Source organism: Zingiber officinale, chromosome 4A (genome assembly GCF_018446385.1).
Source record: "Zingiber officinale cultivar Zhangliang chromosome 4A, Zo_v1.1, whole genome shotgun sequence".
Taxonomy (NCBI): domain Eukaryota; kingdom Viridiplantae; phylum Streptophyta; class Magnoliopsida; order Zingiberales; family Zingiberaceae; genus Zingiber; species Zingiber officinale.
The window spans coordinates 1,400,695-1,420,526 of NC_055992.1; the positions used below are offsets into that span (position 1 = coordinate 1,400,695).

Genomic DNA, 19,832 nt, shown 5'->3' on the forward strand with positions numbered 1-19,832 from the left:
CAGGAAGACTCACATGTCATAGACCCTATACACCACTTTTATAATTTTATAATTGCCAAAACTCTCAAATTGTGCCTTGTTTTTTTTTTTTAATTTTCATTTTTTTCCTAATGTATTTTATATTGAATAAAAATTAAAAGACACTCATTTTTTATTATTTATTATAAAAAAAAACACCACATCCTACCATTTTGTATTGATAAAGTTAAATAGCATTGTTTAATATTGACTAAAAATAAAATATGAATAATTATATCATTGTTATCAATGTTATTAGTATTAATAAAAGTTAAAAAAATATTATTGATTATTTCTGGGATGATTGATCCAGTTTCATAGAAGTTTTCAGTGATTAACAGGATAAATTGGGAAGTGCACGTGATGGGTAATCCAAGAACACAGTATTTTTGATTGCGGCTCTCATTTATGTGAAGTGTTTTATTATAATAGTTATGTACTATAGCTATTAAAACACACTAATATCAATATTAATCATAATTGAAATGTTAATATCTATGATTGTGTAACAATTACGAGCACTAAAAATAAAAATAGTTTTGAAAAGTAAATTATACTTTTCAACTATCCCAATAAAATAAAAGACACTCCTTTTAAATTTTTGCCCTTTTATATTTTTTCCCTTTTGCAAAAAGCACCTTTTGGATTGTGAATAATCTTAACTGCCCTCTAAATTAATTTACCTATAAAAAAATTAATTATTTAGCTTAGTCCAACTTCTTTAGAAGTTTTAATTTCACTAGTTTCCCATATGCGTGAGACCGACACTAGGGGATCGTTAAGATAACGGATCTATCTTTTTTAATTTCACTAGCTTCACATATCTGATAATTTTAATACAAAAAGTTATCTAATATTTTTTTAAAAAAAATAAAATAACAAAATTTAATGGATAAATACACTCCATAAAATTATTGAAGCTAGGTCGCTTTAATTTTGTTTTTAAAAATTTATCAATCAATTAATTCAATCATTTTAAATTTGATTGCTCAAATTAATTTCGTTACAATATATATATTGAATTAAGAACAAGGCAGTACTGCAGTCGTGGAACTGTTACTACTACATACCTCTCTCTTCTCGTGTACAATAGATTGAATAAAACAACAGATTGTCTAGCTCATCATGATTCAATCCTTGTTCGTTTCCTATCATAACAAACTCATTTGGCTGTCGCCATTATTGAGTTTAAACTTTGAAGCTCGATCGGAGTTCTTCCCCGGCCCATTCTCGACGACGTAATATAAAGAAACATGTCATGAGCATCATGTTTCCTATTCGGCGGTTACTGTGCTATTAACTATGCTCAGTTATGGATTTAGAAAATTCAAATATGGAGGGATGATTTTTACATGAGATAAGAGATGATATCCCCTATCTCTATCTGTGTATATATATACAGCTAAAGCGTGATTTTACTGAGATGGGAGTGAATTTCAGACGAGGATGAGAAGCAATGAATTAAGTATGCAGTCTGCAATATGTGGAAGAATGGTAGGGCCTTCACATTGTCCACCGAAATCTAACAGAATCAAGTCTGACTGTTCATTAATAGTTACAGTAGTTGATTTTGATTTTTTTTTTTTTTACATTTATACTTATACCCAGTAGTGATTGAAGTCTTATCAATTAACACTATATATTTCTCATTAATATATTTTTATTTCTAATATTTTTTATATATTGTTGTACCAATTACGAAATACATATTTCAACATTAATAATATTGTTTTGTATTAGTTACAATACAGTATAAATACTTTATTTCTCATCAGACTGATAATATAATATCATTATGTTATATAAGTTACGACATAATACTTACTAGAATTATCTATTCTACTAACATTCTTTATGTTAGCTCTGAGACAGATTAACAAGTAGTTTATCAGACATATAATATCATTATGTTATATAAGTTACGACATAATACTTACTAGAATTATCTATTCTACTAACATTCTTTATGATAGCTCTGAGACAGATTAACAAGTAGTTTATCAGACAAATTAATAAGTCTAATATTCCCGGCCCACCAAGCGAAACCTGTGGTTTCTTGGTCACGATCAGCTAAAGTTAAAGTTCCATTAAAGAGCGTTTCCACGTGGTAGAACCTCCTCAAGCAATATAAGGTTTTCATGAGGCTGATCCTGAGTCGCCATCCAAGCACAAATACCTTCGTTTAAGAGAATATTTTTGGTGTAGAAAGTTTCAAATTCAGGATCTTCCGTTGCACGTATTTCTTGGGAAACGAAATCATAGGCACGTAGATTCAGAGCCAGACCAACTACCCCAATAGCACTCATCCATAAACCAATTACGGGTACAAATAACATAAAGAAATATAACCAACGTTTAACAGACATTGGAAAGAACATATTCATCTTTTGTCACTATCTCTTTTACTAATTTTATATTATAATAACTATGAATCATACTCTTCTATCTCTTTTACTAATATTATATTATAATAACTATGAATCATACTCTTCAACAACAAGATATGCTTGTGCTTCCAAATTTAACTTGATCATCAATAAAAAATTTCAACCGGATGGATCACCTCCCGAATTAATGGATTCTAAAAAACTAGATACTTGAGTTAGAGAGAAAAAAATTATGAATCATACTTATTGCTATTTAAACAATTTATTTCTAACTAACATTAATCAATGTTATGACTAATTTCTCCGAACTGCTGCACAACCGTCAAAAATAAAAATAGATTGAAATGGAAAATGTTATTTTAAAAACAAATTAAAAAAACTTTTTAACATTCCAATAAAAAAACATACTTTATTGCAATGTTTATTATAAAAATATAATATGTTTATATCAGGTCATTTGTATCTTAGAATTTTCCTTCAATCTAAACGAAACAAAATTATATTAGATACTGGTTGCTGAATCTACTAAATACAGACGATAAAATAATGTTCATTAGAAACAAAACAGCTCGGGCTGGAATAGCAGGATCAAAATTACTGATAAAGAGATACGCGAATCAAACAATTGGTGCCCCAAGCTAGTGATACACTGGCAACCTTCCAGCCTATTAACTGATTATGTGACTGCATATTGACCTGAAAAATATAAATTTAAAATGAACAAAATTCGAGCTGAGGAGGAACCGACTTGATATCGCGATCGCTGCTTCCAGATTCTGGAAATAACTTTTCCTGGTAAACGTTGTGCAGAGTCAGTCTCCAGAGACGTAGCTCTTGCTCTCGTAGTACTTCCTTTCACTAGCTTCTTTCTTCTCATTTCTTTTCTGCAGGTAGAGAAAGTAAGTTGGCATCATGAACCCACCAAAGAAAATAAAAGCAAAGCATGCCCACATAAAGTCCCACAATATCGAGATGTTCTTGCAATACAGAAGAGTGGATTAAAGCAGTAAGCAACGACCTAAAACTGGAAATGTGAAATACTCGGAACAATAGTTGAGAAAGATGTTTCTGACTGAGCAGATTTAGCAAAGGGTAAGATCAGCTAGTCGCGACTAGTAGCTGCTAATATTAAGACCAAGATGGCGACTGCTTGATTGACGCAAAATTAATGACACCTCCAAACATCATAGGGATCAGATGGCACAAACAACTTGCCTTTTCAAATTACAATGTAAGAAGAGCAAGAAGGATGGACAAGCATAAGCAACTTGGCTTGTAGGATAAATTAGCCAAGTGTGATTTGTCTATAGAATATGTGACAATCAGTTAATTACTCCAATTAAAGATAATATTTGAGAATCACTTAGAATATGATTTTTTTAAAAAAAAAACTAGGATGATAATAGGATGATGTTAAAAAATGAAAATAATAATTAAGAAAAAAACTTGAGAATACGATAGGGTCAAGACCTATTTGAACATACCTGATATGCTTCGTGGTTAGCAACAATCCTCTTTATGATCGTACTAGTTGTGATGCTCAAAGGACTTTGTAGTTGCTTGTAGATTCCCATAGCCATGGGAACAGCGTATGGATTTGAATCCTCCTACACAGACAAAAAAAAAGTGTGAGTAGCCCCGTTATCCAACTTCTGTTGGTGTTATGTCATTCAAAATCATAGCAGTACCTTTAGGAAATCCATATTTTCAGCTATAGTTCCATGAACAACCAATGAGATATTAAATGTAGTAATCTGTAGGTACACAAACAAGAAAGGTCAGCTTAATCTAGCAGCTACCACCACAAATGCTGGCCCATGCAGAATTTGCTGCTGAAAAGCAAACGAACGAAGCAAATAAATAGCCAACACTCATACAAGCATCCATATACTGAAAAATAATAAGAAAGATATTAATATATAATTAGCACCACAGCATTCAAGTTCATCAGCCAAATTCTCAGACTGACAATCAATCTACCTAATAGAAATTATCTGTATATTTAAAATTGTCATATAAATGTCAAAGGTTGGTGACTGCAACATACACACAGGTTTCTAACTCGTGGCATCAGAAATGAGTCAAAAATAGATCGAGAAGCAGCTGGTCATCAGCATTTTTTGAATCAGAGAACCATACAAAATTCCAACAAGAACACACAACCTGGGATATGAACAAACTTCATGAAAACATCCTTCAACCAAACTTATGATTATCAATGGAACCCATGTCTTTTACTGGGTAAATGCTTCAAATCATACAAAACTATGGGGCATATTGCATGATACGGTGGTAAAGGGAGACTACCAAGTATGAGTCAAAGGTGAGAACAACAACTGACATGGAGGTCAAAGTCAAGGCGGGCAAGGAATAGCTTGGTCACCAAAGTTGTCCGAGCGGGCGGTAACGAGCCGGGCGGGCTTAAAGGGTTCATTTGGCTGGGAGGCTCGCTTAGGCAAATCGCTCATCCGGCCCGATCAACTATAGAAAGGACATCAGAGGCTTAGGTGTGATGACCTTGCAAAGGCTAGTCCGATCGGACTGCATGGCCGGTCACGCGAGGAATCACCTACTGAGCTGAGAGACAAGAAGAACAGCTGAGATCGACCGGGCGGGGAATCCCGGCCGAGCGGCTCTATTGCTCGGTTAAACAGTGGGACCCTTTGCTTAGCTCATTGTATCCTTCTGGGAGTTGGTGTCTTTGACAACAGGGCATGGTCAATAGACAAATCGTGCGACGGAAGCTTCCATTGTTGTGTCAGGCCTGTTAAGGAATGGTGTCAGACACTTTTTTGATGTGTCTTTTCATAGGATAGTTGGAAAAATGTGCACGTGCCTTTAGAAGCATGCAAGTCTGCTATTGGGGGGATCCATGCACCGACGGAGGTATGCATTATCTGTGCTAGAGCTTTTGTTGTTGCTATAGTTCTTTACTGTCTTTCCACTGTTCCGGTAACTAACTTGAGCGTCGAAGGACCAACGTCGGGGACCCCTTTCCTAGCCTGCCACTGATGTTCTTGGTTTTACAGATCGGAGAGGAGTCTTCGCAAGGTCAACCGCTGAGCCACATCTCTAGCTAGCTGTCTCCACCGTTTTCGGACAGGATCATTGCCAAACTCATAAACTAATTTTAAATACAGTTGCATATATGAACTAATCAAAATTGAAGAAATTATCAAAACTCCAAAATTAAATTATTGAAGGGGGTGATGGAAAATTATCTAGGATGTCCATTCACCAAATTTATTCATAAATAAATAAATAAATAATAGAAATTCCTTCCTTACTCCATCTTGTCTTCTATTTTTTTTCTCCCCTCCTCTCTTGTAGCCAATCGTTTCCATCAAAGTCACTACTGTCAGAGTTACTATTGTCAGAAGCCAAGCGAGGTGGACAAAGCAGCACTTTTGTATAACATGTGCTACATAGAAGTCTGACCTCCAACTATAGCAACTTTGATGGCGATGAAGCCAATTAGTTTAGAGGAACAAAAAAGAAAGACGGAAACAAAATGAAGAATAGTAAGGTATTATTCTTTTTGATAGTCAAATGCTGACTAGGTGTCTCAGTTCGTCGCCTTAGGTCAGATTAATTTCCAGAGAGATCAAAATTATTCACTTATGAAAGTTCTAGTGCAATGAAAAATCGGTATATGCTGTAGCAGAAAACCCAATACTTATATATGATTTGAGGCATTTACCCCTTTTATATTGTCAATAACCATACAGATGAAGAAACATTAGGTTAGCTTCTTCATACAACCAAACCAAGGTTTTGATAAAGAGATCATTTTTTTGTTAGTGAGGTATATTCTAAAGACCTTGGGTCACACACAAGCAGTTTAATAGGCACTAACCATATCCTTCGAAATTTCCCAAGGGGCACCAATTATCACTTCATCTACATAGCGGCAAGCCAAAACACTCAAGCTTCTCTCATGGAGATTCATTATTGGACGATGATGTCCTCGAGTGGCACTACAAATGAAATGTATATACAATGATTATTTCTCTGACCAACTTTCCCAATTAATTGATAAATGAGCTTGAAACTGAGTAAGGCAACCTGATTGTTTGATCTGTATGAATTCCTACAAGAAGGAAATCTCCAAGTTCTCGAGCAAGTCGTAGGATCTGCACATGAAGACAATAGTCAGGGCAATGGTAGACGATATCTTGGCAAAAATAGATCAGTCCAGAAATAAAGCAATTAACAATTTTTTTAACAAGCAACTCTAACGGAAAAGGAAAATGCTGTAATACTTCCCAGTGCACTAGCTGGATGTTTGACCTTTTAGAGTGACAGCAAGGTTGCTATTAAATGTTACTTCAAAGTCCAAGACAAAAGAATTGCCTCAACTATGCTAGAACCACGACCATAACATAGAATATTTACTATCTACGACATAAAACAGCAAAGTAATAATTTTAATTGTTGAGAAATGAGAAATTAGTAGTCATAAAATGGATACATTACGGTGCAATCTTGAGAGGTGAGGGGGTGAGAAGTAAACCCAGCCTCCCCCCTTTGTCCACAGAGCAATATATTCAGGGTAGGCTGGTATTTCAGCATTCCAACACAGGAAATATTCATAGAGGTGGCAGCGACATGGGTTTTTTGGGTGCTCATAAGTCATAACTACCCAACCAGTGAAGGGTTCTTCTATACTGATTACTGCAGCAGTGACATTCCTCTCAACACAGCAAAGGTTTTTGCTGCTTGGCTTGGTAGCTTGGAAGTTGTCGGTTGTGAGGTGAGAAGGTTGAGTAGGCAACGCTTTCACTTGTTATTTTAAAATCTTCAGTCTTCTTGTTTCATCTCATTTAACTAAGAAGATAAGAAATGAGGACCACCTAACATCTTCAACAGTGAGGAATGAGGACCACACTCTTTGGTCTTCTCAATTCTCATATACTAATTATATATGCTGTAGCTTCTTTAAATTCCAACATTTTTTGTCCTTTTGTATGTAGATCCTATCCCAATACCTTGTAGCACCTATAATATATGCTCCATCATATTTTATTTATTCAACCATGGTATGTATTTTTTGTTTAACATTGTTTATTATTTAACATTATAACTTCATTCAAGCATTATTATTACATTTGTTACAAATATAGAAGGTTATTCAAAGCACATCTCATAATTTCTTGTCATATTTTGTTCCCCTTGATTGTTCATTAATGCACTTTTTTTTGGTTAAATGTTTATTAGCTTTATTTTTTTAATAGGTTGTTTGGAAAGTGACGACACCAGGAGTGGATGAAATTTGCAAAATCCGTACTGTTCAGACGAATAAGTGTACACATATCCATTAAAATCCAGTTATTACCTTTGAGGATGGTTCAGTGATGCGAATTTGCTACCCTTTAGGAAGATCCAATAGGAACTGCTTGACTTTTGGTCTATTAAGGAGCATGGTGTGTTTTTAGGTCTTTGGATTATGCTACTCATCGTGTTATGAACTATCCACACTGTAATTTAGTAGACAGACAGAAAATGGAATGATGACAATAATCAATAATGTCGCAAAGAAACCGGGATCAACTGATGACTAAACAACAGAGATCACTGCTATTGTATGAAGCATGCAATGCTACCATGTTAGTAACAAGACACAAAAGACACATCCGAACTTGTAGATTCTCAGCCTTGATCACATCAAGGAATGAAAGCCTTGAAAAGACACCACTAGGATGTCCTTATAGTATTTCAAAAAATTAGGTACCAACTCTATCCATTGTTATAAATTACTTCAAATTGATACTAATTAAATTAGGGCTTTTGCAATTGGTGTGATTAACCTTATTCAACTAAAAGTTTGATACATTAGGAACGGCAAAATGTTTCATATGAAGTTTCCCCTCTGCTATATGGAGAGAATCATAATGAAGCTATCAGGTTCCTAATTTCCGATGATGTTTCTCAATTGAAACATCCTATCTTTTTCTAATGGTACAAAAGAACTACTCAAAATCTAGGAAGCATGAGAATCTGAATGATGCAACATCCAATGATGAGCTTTAATTGTCCTGGAGTTGGTAATGCAGTGGACTTGTGTTTTGAATATTTTAAATAGCACAATTTTCCTTTTAAATGTCATGCATACAAAATGGAGTCATACAATTGCTGCAGTATAAACAGTGGAAAAGAAAGCATATCACACCTCCACATGTCCGGCATGGAATAAATCAAATGCACCATCCATGTAAATTATACGTGCATCAGGACCTGGACCCTGTATAAAAAATGGCGGAAAAAAATAAGGTAAGGACAAATACCATGACTAGACTTGAAGCCAAAATAATATATATATATATATATATATATATATATATATAAAATATATATATAGAAAAGAACAAGAATTTAAAATTACACTAACAATGCTTCAGATAGCTAGAGCTGTTAACTTCACACAGTATTTATAATGATTAAATTAAAAGACACTTCCTGTGGTAAGAACACAAACACAAGAACCTGCTGACTCAGCATATCTCCCAAGACACTTCCTTTGCATAGCTTTGTGTTTACTGATTGTTAATTTGTATCTCCCAAGAGTAACACAATGTCTGAAAACATAAAATTAGAATGTATGTCGCACACTGCAAGTGGTGTTGATATAATTGACAAAGCTCAATTACAACAAAGAACATTGTTATTCTTCAACAAAATTTGGTGAACTATTATTTTAGTACAAGACCACAAGCACATCCTTTTTGACAAACACTAACAAAATCTCAAAGTATTCACCAATGGAAAAGTGATGCCAATTGTCAAGAAATGAATTTTCTAGTTGGAATATAATTTTTAGTCAAAAGATAGTAGCAAATATGCCAACTATAATAATAGCATTTAATATAGAAAATGCTCTAGTATTATACCTTGCCATTTGAAAATTGCACTATTCGCCGAGATGTAGGCAAGAAATGGGATATCCGAGTTCCTGCAGCAGACCCTGTGTCGTCAACTTTCTGGTTGTGTCCATGGCTGAACTGCCTTTGCAAAGAAGAATGATTACTACCACCAAGTGATCTCTCCCTTACACAAAGTAGCATGCGACCTGTATATGCTAATTTCAATAGGTACCAGCATAGAATTCAAATGTGCTAAGAGTTTAATGGACTCTAGAATAAAAGAAATAAACTAAAACATTGATAAATGAGAAAACTGGACAATGTTAAATAGGGAATACAACCAGTGGTAGTATTAGTATTGATTTTGTCACAGGTTGTCTCTACATATTCATCCTTGGCATTGCAACTTTCAATCTCCATGACCATTGAGTAGGAATGGGCATCATACTCAATCTATGGCAAATAGAAATATTTTCTTATTCGTTGTAAAGGACAACCAAAAAGGAAAGAAGCCAAGTTGAAGCTAGAGGAAGAACACAAAACATCAATTTCTCATTGGAAGAGACGGCCAAGGAACAAGATAATAAAGATATTATAGTGCTTAAAGGACAAGACTCAAATAATGGTATTGTTTTTCCTTGCACATTGTAATGGTCAGCCCAATCAGAGATTCTAACATCTCATAAGTGGTTTAGTTTTACTCATTGGAGGAGAATGATGCACACAATCAAAAGACATTGATTCAAATTTTAATTCTCTAATTGATTTGGTAATTGCCGTATTTTAGGTGTTGAAAGTTTAATATTTATTAATTTGATTGGATTATCTTCTAATTTGAAAGGAGTCCTTTTGATTTACAATTGAATCTAGAATCTATAAAAGAGTTGTTGTTTCAATGTATTTTTTTCAATTTATAATTTATAAAATTTAGCTTTAATCTCTTCAGCTTGATATGCATGTGTTCTTTTGCTGTGTGAGGTAGTTATCCCTAATTTCATTAATTTTATGTTACTTTTCTATGTTAGTTGATGATTTCAATTTAGTGCTGTGTCAAAATAGAAAGCAAAAAAATATATTTAGACCACTATATAGATCTAGAAATTCCCAGATGGAGACAAATACAAAGGTAATGACAGTGATAGGCCAATGTGAAAACTTTGCAGAATGCAAAATGCAGATCTGCGTTGCCAGCACAGCACTTTACCTAGGGGCAAAAATCTTCCACATGGATCTTAATGCGGCAAGATATGCATTATGATAAAATTGAACAGGTAGTCACATGTTTTAAGATGAATGCAAGCCGATCATGTAGCAAATATTGAAAGCTGAACTGGATCAAATTCACAACAACAAATCAATTTATGCACTTCTACGATGGATGATATGAATTTGAAAATCTAAGGGATGCTGATAAGCAACTGAAGACCTTGTAATGAGGAATCTGTTGAGAGCATCAAAAAATATATTTTACGATCTGCTAACAAGATTGTGCTTGAATATGTTGTCACTTGTCACTAAAGGACAGCCCGGTGCACGAAGCTCCCGTCATGAGGGTCCAGAGAAGGATCCATTGTACGCAGCCTTACCCTGCTTTTTGCAAGAGGTTATTTCCAGGATTCGAACCCGTGACCTTTTGGTCATATGGCAACAACTTTACCGTTGCGCCAAGGCTCCCCTTCATGTTGTCACTTGTCACTAAATAATCTAAATCAAACTTAACAGGTACTCTAGCAAGAATTCCTATATTTTAATCCCACCGATTTGGCATTCGGGTTACAAAAGAATGCTAGAAATTAAAGGCAAATGATAAATTAAAGGGCATGATCAGTACCGACAATATCAGTGCTCGATACTCCTTCAGTTCTTTTAATTTGTTTATATCGACCAGCCTTCTTGGCCAGGGCATATGCATCAGTACCATCAGGAAGCAGACAAGGATCATCCCCATGGATAATATAATCTATCTGGTATTCAGTAAACAACTTATTCATGAATTCTTCAGTTATAGCATAAGGGGCATCTTGAATGACCTCATCAACCCACTTCACTGCACCCACCATAATCATCCTATCAAAATAGGAAATATGAAAGAATTACAAAAGTGACAATGTTTAGATCTTTATGTAACCATGAAGTGCAAAGCTAACCGATGTCACTGAAACTAAGACCATAATTGGCGTAATGAAGACTTTTACATAGACATAATAAGTTATTCTTAATTGGCCAATCCAGATGACTTGACAGTTACGAAAGAAGACTAAGAAAAAGGGAAAAGGAAAGAGGAGAAAGTGAAGCAACTGACAGATAGAAGGAAAAAAATTGTGGTTTAGTATAAACAAGAATGCATATGAGTTTGAGATGAGATGCACTCAAAGTGATTACAACAAGATATAATGCAACATCTTAAACTTTTATGGTTAATATTGCTACAATAATACAACTCACATGTTAGACCTGAACTCAGGCAAGAGCATCACACTAGACTGCCATAGTTTTTTCTTTATGAATCAATTTGAGAGGGGAAATCAAGGGATTGTTGATACCATCACAATCATATCTAGCATCAGATCCATATAAATTTTCTAACCTAGAGGGGAAATCAAGGGAAATGAAGGGATTGTTGATACCATCACAATCAAGGAATTGACTGAAATGGAAGCCGTTACTGTGTCCTTACATGTTTGAAAAGTTGGGATATAGTAAAGCATATCAACCTTAACAAAAGAATATGAAATAGCATCATGATAGTTAAAGTGTCAATTCATGTTTGGTGGTAAGCGGTTGAGGACATCAAAACAGCAACCTCTCAAATCAGGCATCCATCAAAAATTGAATCTGGAGAATTTGAATGATGAACTCATGGAAAAGAATTATAGTAGAAACAAAATTTAAAATTAACATGAAGGTAGTAAAAAATTTCAAACAATTGTCAATTATCAAGTGCTCAAACAAATTGGTCTTTATTTCTGACTTCTTTAGGGCGAACCTGAGAGCCAACACAACAATTCAAAGATAAGATTTGTATTTCAACCACTGAAATAAAAGGAAGTAATCATCATCAAATTGAAGTTTTTAATTACAGTTACTACTATTGAGGCAAAAAATCAATGCTAACCAGTGACAGAAGGATGCAGTAAGCCCTAATTATGAATTACTGTTTAGAGTCATATATTAAGAATACGGGTAAAGGGGGAAAACATCAGTTAACGTAGCGAAACCAAAGTCAAGACTACGAGAAAACGAAAGATTGACAATTAATTGACCTAAAAGTACACAATAAAACCGAGCAATTGCCAGAGCACTTTTTTAAAAAAGAAAAAGAAGTCAAAGACAAGTTACAGTTTAAAATCCTATACTCCATATCTCAGGTTAACCCTTAATAAGATGTCAAATGTCCACCTTTCATGGAGAGGAGTGACAGGCGGCCCCTTATTCGCCTTGATCTCTTCATCGCTCACCACCCCAACAACTAGCTGATCTCCGAGCGCCCGGGCCTGGCGCAGGGCATTGCAGTGGCCGTAGTGCATCATGTCGAAGCACCCGTCCATGTAGACCCTTACCGGACGCTTCCTCCGGCGGCGGATCCCGGGGAGCCTCACCCCGGGGAGAAAGGAAAGAGCGAGGAGGAGACCCCCTACAATGCACGCCACAGCGAATCTGGGGCTTCCGACGACCTCCATGGCGCACGCTCCGGATCCCATCAATCGGAGGAAGAGGGATGGATCTAAGTTAGAGCCTAGGGTTTCAGGTGGTCAGGAACCATCTTCGGAGCTCCACCAGCTTCCGCCGCAGACCTGGAGGGAGCACGGGTGGTTTTCCTCGGTTCTGGGGGCGCGTGGAGAAGAAGCAGGAGAGAGAGAGAGAGGAGGAGGAGGAGGCCGGCAAGAAATCGGAGGAGAAAGCCGGAGGTGATGGATTAAATCACGGCCGTCGGATGGATAGGCGATATAGCCGCCGTCATTACAGCGTGAGGCGGTTATTGAGGAACGAATCGAGTGGCTCCTTCAAATGGTATATTATTTTCACACCATAGAATATCTCGTTTTATTTCTTTTTTTTTTTAAAAAAAAAGAATGCAATTTTTTGTTTTTATATTTTTTTAATATCATCATATGGTTGTTAACTTAATAACATTAATAATTAAGAAAAAATATAAAAATTAATTTCTCTCTCTTTTTAATTTTTTTTAGGTATTTAAGAATACTTTTTATAATGGACTCCACATAAATTAAATATTTGATACCAATATATATATATATAACTTTGTTCTGATTTCACGTTCTTTTCTTAAAGCCAAAGTCACTTTGATATTTGCTAGCTAGTGGATTTCTATACAAGTTAAAAGTGTCAAATAAATTAGAAATTCTTTGTAAAGAAAGAAAACAAATAAGGAAAAATACCATAAATTTTTAGTTCAAAAAACACCTTTTTGCATAAATTATTCACAAAGTATTATTATTTCTCTAGTATTAGTGTATAACTAATTTTTTTTGCCTACATTTAATTTGTTCATACATATGTGTGTTTATATTTCTACAAGATAGTAGTTTTTGTTTCGAAGTGTGTTATTCGATTAAAATTATTTTATTGTCAGATTATTCGTAATTAATTACCCTAATTAAGGCATAGAGGGCACTTTATAAGCTTTTAGAGTTTAGCTATGATTTACAATAAAACAATTTAAATTAATATTGGCAGGGGCCGCGCAAGCGCGTACCCCCTCTGTCACAAATTATAACGTCCACTCTCCCACTTGAGGAGATGGTAAACCAACGCCCTTCCTTGGTGCAATGGAAGTCGTTGATCTAGGTCACAAGCCTTTCTGATCGCCCGTCGACCCCGTCCAGGTAAGTATGTTTTAATGTTGGACACAGCTTCTCTCTTATACAGTATCGCCTGCTTGACCCTCTATCGCTGAACGCTGTGGGACTAAAAACCGCTCTCATTGAGTATCGTGAGGGATCATAGCAAAACTAAGGGGGCGTTTGGTACGCGCGTTTTCCATTTTCATTTTCTGGAAAATGCGCGTTTTCTGGAAAATGATGTTTGGTTTGTGTTTTCCGCGCGCGTTTTCTAAAAATTTGGCTATCGTTTTCTAGAAAAACAGAGAATGACAAAAAGTCGTTTTCTGTTTTCTAGAAAACGCGCGTTTTCCAGAAAATGAAAATGAAAACGGTGCAAACCAAACGCACCCTAAATTCCTTCGTTTTCCTCCGCACTCGCCTTTCTCCTTTGAACCTGGCAACAAAGGTTCCTCTTGGTCGATTGCGAACAGCGAGACTTCACTAACGTACAGGCACTGCCCCCCCACTCCTCTTTTATCTCCATGATTTTGCTAGGGAAGCTGTTTTTTCATGGACGACTTAGAAGGGCATTTCAATTAGTTGTAAAATTTTGCCTAGGAAATTTCCACGGTCTTTTGGGTGTCAAATGTGCAGTGCTGTCAAACTAATAATTTATTCACTATCTAAATAATTAACACCTAACTTGGACGATAAAGGTATTAGGCAAGTAGTGACATATCATCCAAACACAAATCTCGAAAATGTTAGCAGAATAACATTTCATAGTTACTAAATTATAAAATTAAGGATACAACAATTTGGATTAGAAATATTTTGAATAAAATTGGCAGGGGCCGCGCAAGCGCGTACCCCCTCTATCACAAATTATGACGTCCACTCTCCCACTTGGGGAGATGGTAAACCAACGCCCCTCCTCGGTGCAATGGAGGTCGTTGATTTAGACCACGAGCCTTATTGATCGCCCGTCGACCCCGTCCAGGTAAGTATGAATCAATGTAGTACACCGCCTCTCTCTTATACAGTAGCGTCCGGTCTATCCCTCTAGTGTTGAACGATGTGGGACTAAAATTCGCTCTCATTGGTTATCATCGCAGGCTCATAGCAAACGTTTTCCTACTCACTCGCCTTTCTCCTTTGAACCGTGAAACAGAGCTCCTATTGGTCGATTGCGAACCAGAGCGACATCAGGTTTCCATCCTCAAACCAGTCTCCTTCTCGGTGTTATCTAGCATCATCGCCGCTGCTTCATGGTGGTTCCGCCGCAGCGATGCGCTCACTTCGCTAACGTACAGGCACTGCCCCCGCTCCTCTTTTATCTCCATGATTTTGCTAGGGAAGCTCTTTGTTTGCTTCATGGACGACTTATAATGGCATTTCAATTAGTTGTAAAATTTTGCCTTGGAAATTTCCACGGTCTTTTGGGCGTATTACGTTTTTGGACCAAGCGATAACTTGTTTGATGTTATGTTGCTAAGACATGAGAGTCCTACTTTCTGTCTAACAAGTTCCTCTTTTTCACTTTCTTAACCAAGTAAACATGAGTTATCAATACCATTGAGACGGAAAATTGGTGAAGTCCTTGTAGTTACAAATTTGCTGCCTGGGTTACTGGTAACATGCTTATTACAGAACAGAAGCATGCAGATATTTTGAACTATTTTGATATCACAAAAAAGATCCTTAGTTAAATCACTTCCTTATTTTTGTCTACTTGAAACCTTGCTTATTCACTATTAATCAAGGAACTACTCTTATGTTAAAGTTCACTGTGCATAAGTATTAGTTTTTTTGTGTGGTTTATTCCTAGAATTTTGTAAACCAAGTAATTCTATTCACTTTATCGTCAGACTGTATGTTCTAGTTGAGGGATTTGGTATTCCTAGCCCCATGCTTCAGTCTACTTAAATTTTTTTAATTTAGTGCATAAGTCACAACATAACTGCGTGATATGCAATGCAAATGCAGTATGTAGTGAGCAGTGAGCAGTGAGCTTTAACCATACCATTAAATTTTTCACCAAAATACCAAATTTCCTAGAAGATGAACAAGTTATAGGTATCAATTGATTTTTTTCAGCATCAATACTGAAATAGTGTTTCTATATGTTTGCAAAAGACTTTTGGGTGAGCCGACGGGTCGTAGGAGACTTCTAGTTCAAATTGATCCTATGTGATTCTTAACGAGCACCTCTACACCAGAGAGAAAGATAAAACAGCTTGATAAACAGTTTCAGGTAATTTGGTTGAAATTCTGCATATGGTATACTTTGTTTAGAGGGAACTCTTAATTAAATTTCAAGAACTGATGTATGGAAATAACTCAACGATGGCAAGATTACAAACTATGTTCTGACATATTTTTGATAATTGAATTGAGACTAGATATAACCTCCTCCACAAGAAAATTCCATAGGATCTAATCTTGTCTAGAGAAAAATTTTTGACTCTATGATGAAAAAAAAATCTTAAAAATGAATTCTTATCTTTTTCTCATTATAATTCATTGTTAATACTTGGTGAATGGAATGTAACACTATTCTAGTTATATTGCAATATTCATATGAAGGTGCTAGCTTACTGAGACTGCTACTAGGATTTTAAATTATTGCCCTTTATGATCAATGAAGGTATGAATCATTCTGTGAAATGCATTTTAACAAATTACCAACAGATTACTTTTTGCTATATTGGAACTTATCAAGTATCTCTAATGCATAGTATTTATGTTACAAGAAAATAATAAATTCTAATTTTAATTATTTTAACAGATCCTTGTTCAAAAATATACTTAGCTTGTCAACTGCTATTTTCCATTTTATAACTGCATAGTCTCTTAGTTCCATTAGTTTTTAAACTTGAATGAATTGAATTACAACTGAGAAAAAAAAGGCTAAGCTATACCAATGAAGAATCTCATTTGAATTGACAATACAAATAAAAAATTTAAAACAATATCATTAGTCCTTTGGTCTAGTGGTTTACCTTTCTAGCTAAAGATTTGGATTTATATTTGTACATAGGCATAGTTAGAAGAGACTTAGCCACGTAACTTTTGCAACTGTCTCTGACAACTCTTCTTCTCTCGGTTGGCACAAGCAAATTTCACAAATACTCGTGTGTGTTTTTTTGAATCTCAAAGTCAATTTATGAAGGATTGAAAGCTAATTGTTGTCAAGCCGCCACTCGAGCGAGAGCGGACTTTATGTGGAGGTGTCTCGCATACCGCTTCTTGACGGAGTAGACAGGGTCGACAGCATCCTCGCCATCGTATCTTGTCCAATTCTCATCAAGACTCAGCTTCTATGATCAATCAAATCTAATTTAGTTCAATGAAACGATCTAAATCCACAAAAATTTTGTCAAAAAAAAACTAAAAATAGATCTTTAATGGTTTGTATATATATCACACACCTTTCATCGAATGGTGAGCAGACTTCCCGTTTACGTCCATGAGCACGACCTCACCGGCACGGCCGGAGTCGTAGTTATCGACTCGAAAGACCAAATTACCTTCTTCATTAAAAACTGTGAAGCCGCTGCAACTGAAGAGTAGAGACTTCCTCCGCATTGTCAACACCCTACTCTTATCTTTTCCGTTGTTAGCGACCTTGACACCGCCGACTATGCAATATACTTCAGTTTTGGGATGAACGTTCGCCATGATCCACCGACTTCTGGTTTCTCGGGATGGCAAACTCGAAGAAAGATCTCTACTTGAGTCACTTCAACTTCAAAGCTAAAAGCAAGGATGGATCCCAGATTTACACGTGGATTGGCGGGTTGTGGCCCCCCCCAAGTGCCCATGTAAATCCGCCTCGGGTCTCATATAAGTTTTTCATCAGCAATAGGATAAATTAGGAAACGCATATAGTCCAAAAGCCCAACATCACATGATTACACATTTCATTGGAGGAAAAATTTCTATAAATGTATCCTAACTAGAGACCGTGGGTACTTGGGTGGCATTTTGGTGCTCTTTCGTTGCACTATAGCCCCAAGGCACTCAATCTTGCTTCTAAAAAAATAATTAACTAGGTTGGGTAACGTCGAGTCTGGGGTAACTAGCCTAACCCCACACAATTTTCCCACCGGTCACTAGGGTAAAACGGATAACACTTGCGGCGAACGGCCTAAAAATTCAACATCCTTTAGTTGCAAGTCCCATTTGGAGGAAACTCAATCTTGCATCCAAAAAAAATGATAATCCCAGTTAGCCTCATTGACTATCTCTAGGAGTGACCGGCCCGGCCCAACAGAAGTTTTCTACCGGTGATCAGGGTAAATAAGGAAGCGCACGCGGCGGTCAGCCAGAAGCCCAGCATCCTTTGGTTATGCCCCCCATTTGGAGGGAAAATTCTTGTAAATACGCCGTAGCTGGGATTCGAACCGCTGGTACCTGAGTGACAACCTGGATATTATACCGCCGCACCATGGCCCTGAGAACCTCAATCTTGCATCCAGGAGCTTGGGGTGATGGTCAAAGACAAAATATATTTCTCAAACAACTAGAATTTAATTGTTATATAGGAGCAACTTAAGGCGATTAAACTCTGGGATGGAGCCTCTCAAGGGTTGTCTTGGGTTATAGCCCAGCCCTTGAGTGGCTCCATCCCTGGTACAAGTAAGAGGGAAAAAAACATAAAGACCAATAATTCCTAAGTCCTGAGCATCAGGTAAATACTAAGTCAATGAAAAAAAACATAGGCTACTTTGTTTTCAATTATTTTCTTTTTATTAATTTAAAATCTTTTAATTTACTTATAAGTTGGAGATATGACCACACACAAAAAAAAAAAAAAAAAAAAAAAAAAATTGACATCCTATAATTTTATTTTTATTCAATTATATTTTTATTTAATTATTAACTTTATTATAATTATAAATACATATCTCCTTTTTTACGCCCATTCAGATTAAAGTTGTAATATACAGGGACGGAGCCAAAGAGAGGCGATGGTGACTGTTGTTCCCCCTTAATTTTTAAAAAATCCTCATTGTGGTCTAACAAGAGCTTTATAATTCATATTTATCAGACATTTAAATTTGCAGAATGAGATTAAAAGAGAGTCTAAAGTGATGATTTTGGAATTGTAGGAGCTGCATAGAGTAACCCCAGACTCCAAGCCGATACATCTAATCTATCCAAAGTATCACCATGTGATGAAGGATTGAAGTTTGTTTCACTTCAAACTGTAGGGAAGCAATCTACCTTGATTGTTGTTAGTAATCACAACCATATACCTTTTAGCTGATTTCTTTGGCATTTGAAAGGAAATGATTCCAATCGCAGTTCAATTAAATAATCTTCTAATTCTCTATTGTTCTCTGCTGCACACTTTTAGCAGGCATCCTCTCTGTAACCGTGCAGGATTTGGTAACTTTGAACATACGCTCAGCAACATTGAATTCTGAAGAAAACTCTGCAATAACAGATGGAAAAGCTCCATGAGATAAAAGCTACCAGAGCAATGGCAAGCGAAGTATGTAGAGAAGATAAAAACATTGGCAAGCATTGTGCTTCAGATACGAGAAGCAAATTGTTCATGCATTGTTTGTAGAGGTGCAATGCATCTGTTATGTTTAAAGAACTGTGCAATCCCTGCCAGTGCACTTCGAATTTATATAAGATTTTATTTTTGACTGCTTCCACGTTAAAAATATAAATTAACTTCTTCTTTCGAGAAATAATCATAAAATTATTCTACCAACATTTGGACTGGACATGCATGCACACTGCGACCTAACTACGCAATCTCCAAAGAC

At 36.0% G+C, this 19,832-nt stretch overlaps 2 protein-coding genes and 2 non-coding genes across 4 annotated transcripts; all 4 read right to left on the reverse strand.

Moving 5' to 3' along the window:
• Positions 1-2,888: 2,888 nt before the first annotated feature.
• On the reverse strand, positions 2,889-13,253 carry LOC121969208 (ethanolamine-phosphate cytidylyltransferase-like). The gene is made up of 9 exons (XM_042519166.1): positions 12,665-13,253; positions 11,097-11,332; positions 9,293-9,471; positions 8,575-8,646; positions 6,471-6,538; positions 6,262-6,382; positions 4,094-4,159; positions 3,890-4,012; positions 2,889-3,289 (listed from the first exon to the last, which is right to left on the reverse strand). The coding sequence occupies exons 1-9, from the start codon at positions 12,964-12,966 to the stop codon at positions 3,218-3,220; spliced, it is 1,239 nt and encodes a 412-aa protein (XP_042375100.1). The 5' UTR covers positions 12,967-13,253; the 3' UTR covers positions 2,889-3,217.
• Positions 13,254-13,959: 706 nt separating this feature from the next.
• Positions 13,960-14,120, reverse strand: LOC121974121. Its single transcript, XR_006109967.1, has one exon. It is a non-coding gene; the product is annotated as a U1 spliceosomal RNA (small nuclear RNA).
• A 776-nt stretch (positions 14,121-14,896) lies between these two features.
• Positions 14,897-15,057, reverse strand: LOC121974110. Its single transcript, XR_006109963.1, has one exon. It is a non-coding gene; the product is annotated as a U1 spliceosomal RNA (small nuclear RNA).
• A 2,183-nt stretch (positions 15,058-17,240) lies between these two features.
• LOC121969092 (protein LURP-one-related 8-like) lies at positions 17,241-17,730 on the reverse strand. Its single transcript, XM_042519016.1, has 2 exons — positions 17,479-17,730; positions 17,241-17,369 (listed from the first exon to the last, which is right to left on the reverse strand). The coding sequence occupies exons 1-2, from the start codon at positions 17,728-17,730 to the stop codon at positions 17,241-17,243; spliced, it is 381 nt and encodes a 126-aa protein (XP_042374950.1).
• Positions 17,731-19,832: the final 2,102 nt, after the last annotated feature.

Coding starts and splice junctions, on each gene's coding strand:
- LOC121969092 (XM_042519016.1), bottom strand. CDS start 17,730: ATGGCGAACGTTCATCCCAAAACTGAAGTATATTGCATAGTCGGCGGT. Junction 17,370..17,478: donor CTCACCATTCGATGAAAGGT/GTGTGATATATA, acceptor GATTGATCATAG/AAGCTGAGTCTTGATGAGAA.
- LOC121969208 (XM_042519166.1), bottom strand. CDS start 12,966: ATGGGATCCGGAGCGTGCGCCATGGAGGTCGTCGGAAGCCCCAGATTC. Junction 11,333..12,664: donor GTCACTCCTCTCCATGAAAG/GTGGACATTTGA, acceptor CTATTTTGATAG/GATGATTATGGTGGGTGCAG. Junction 6,383..6,470: donor CATACAGATCAAACAATCAG/GTTGCCTTACTC, acceptor TTTCATTTGTAG/TGCCACTCGAGGACATCATC.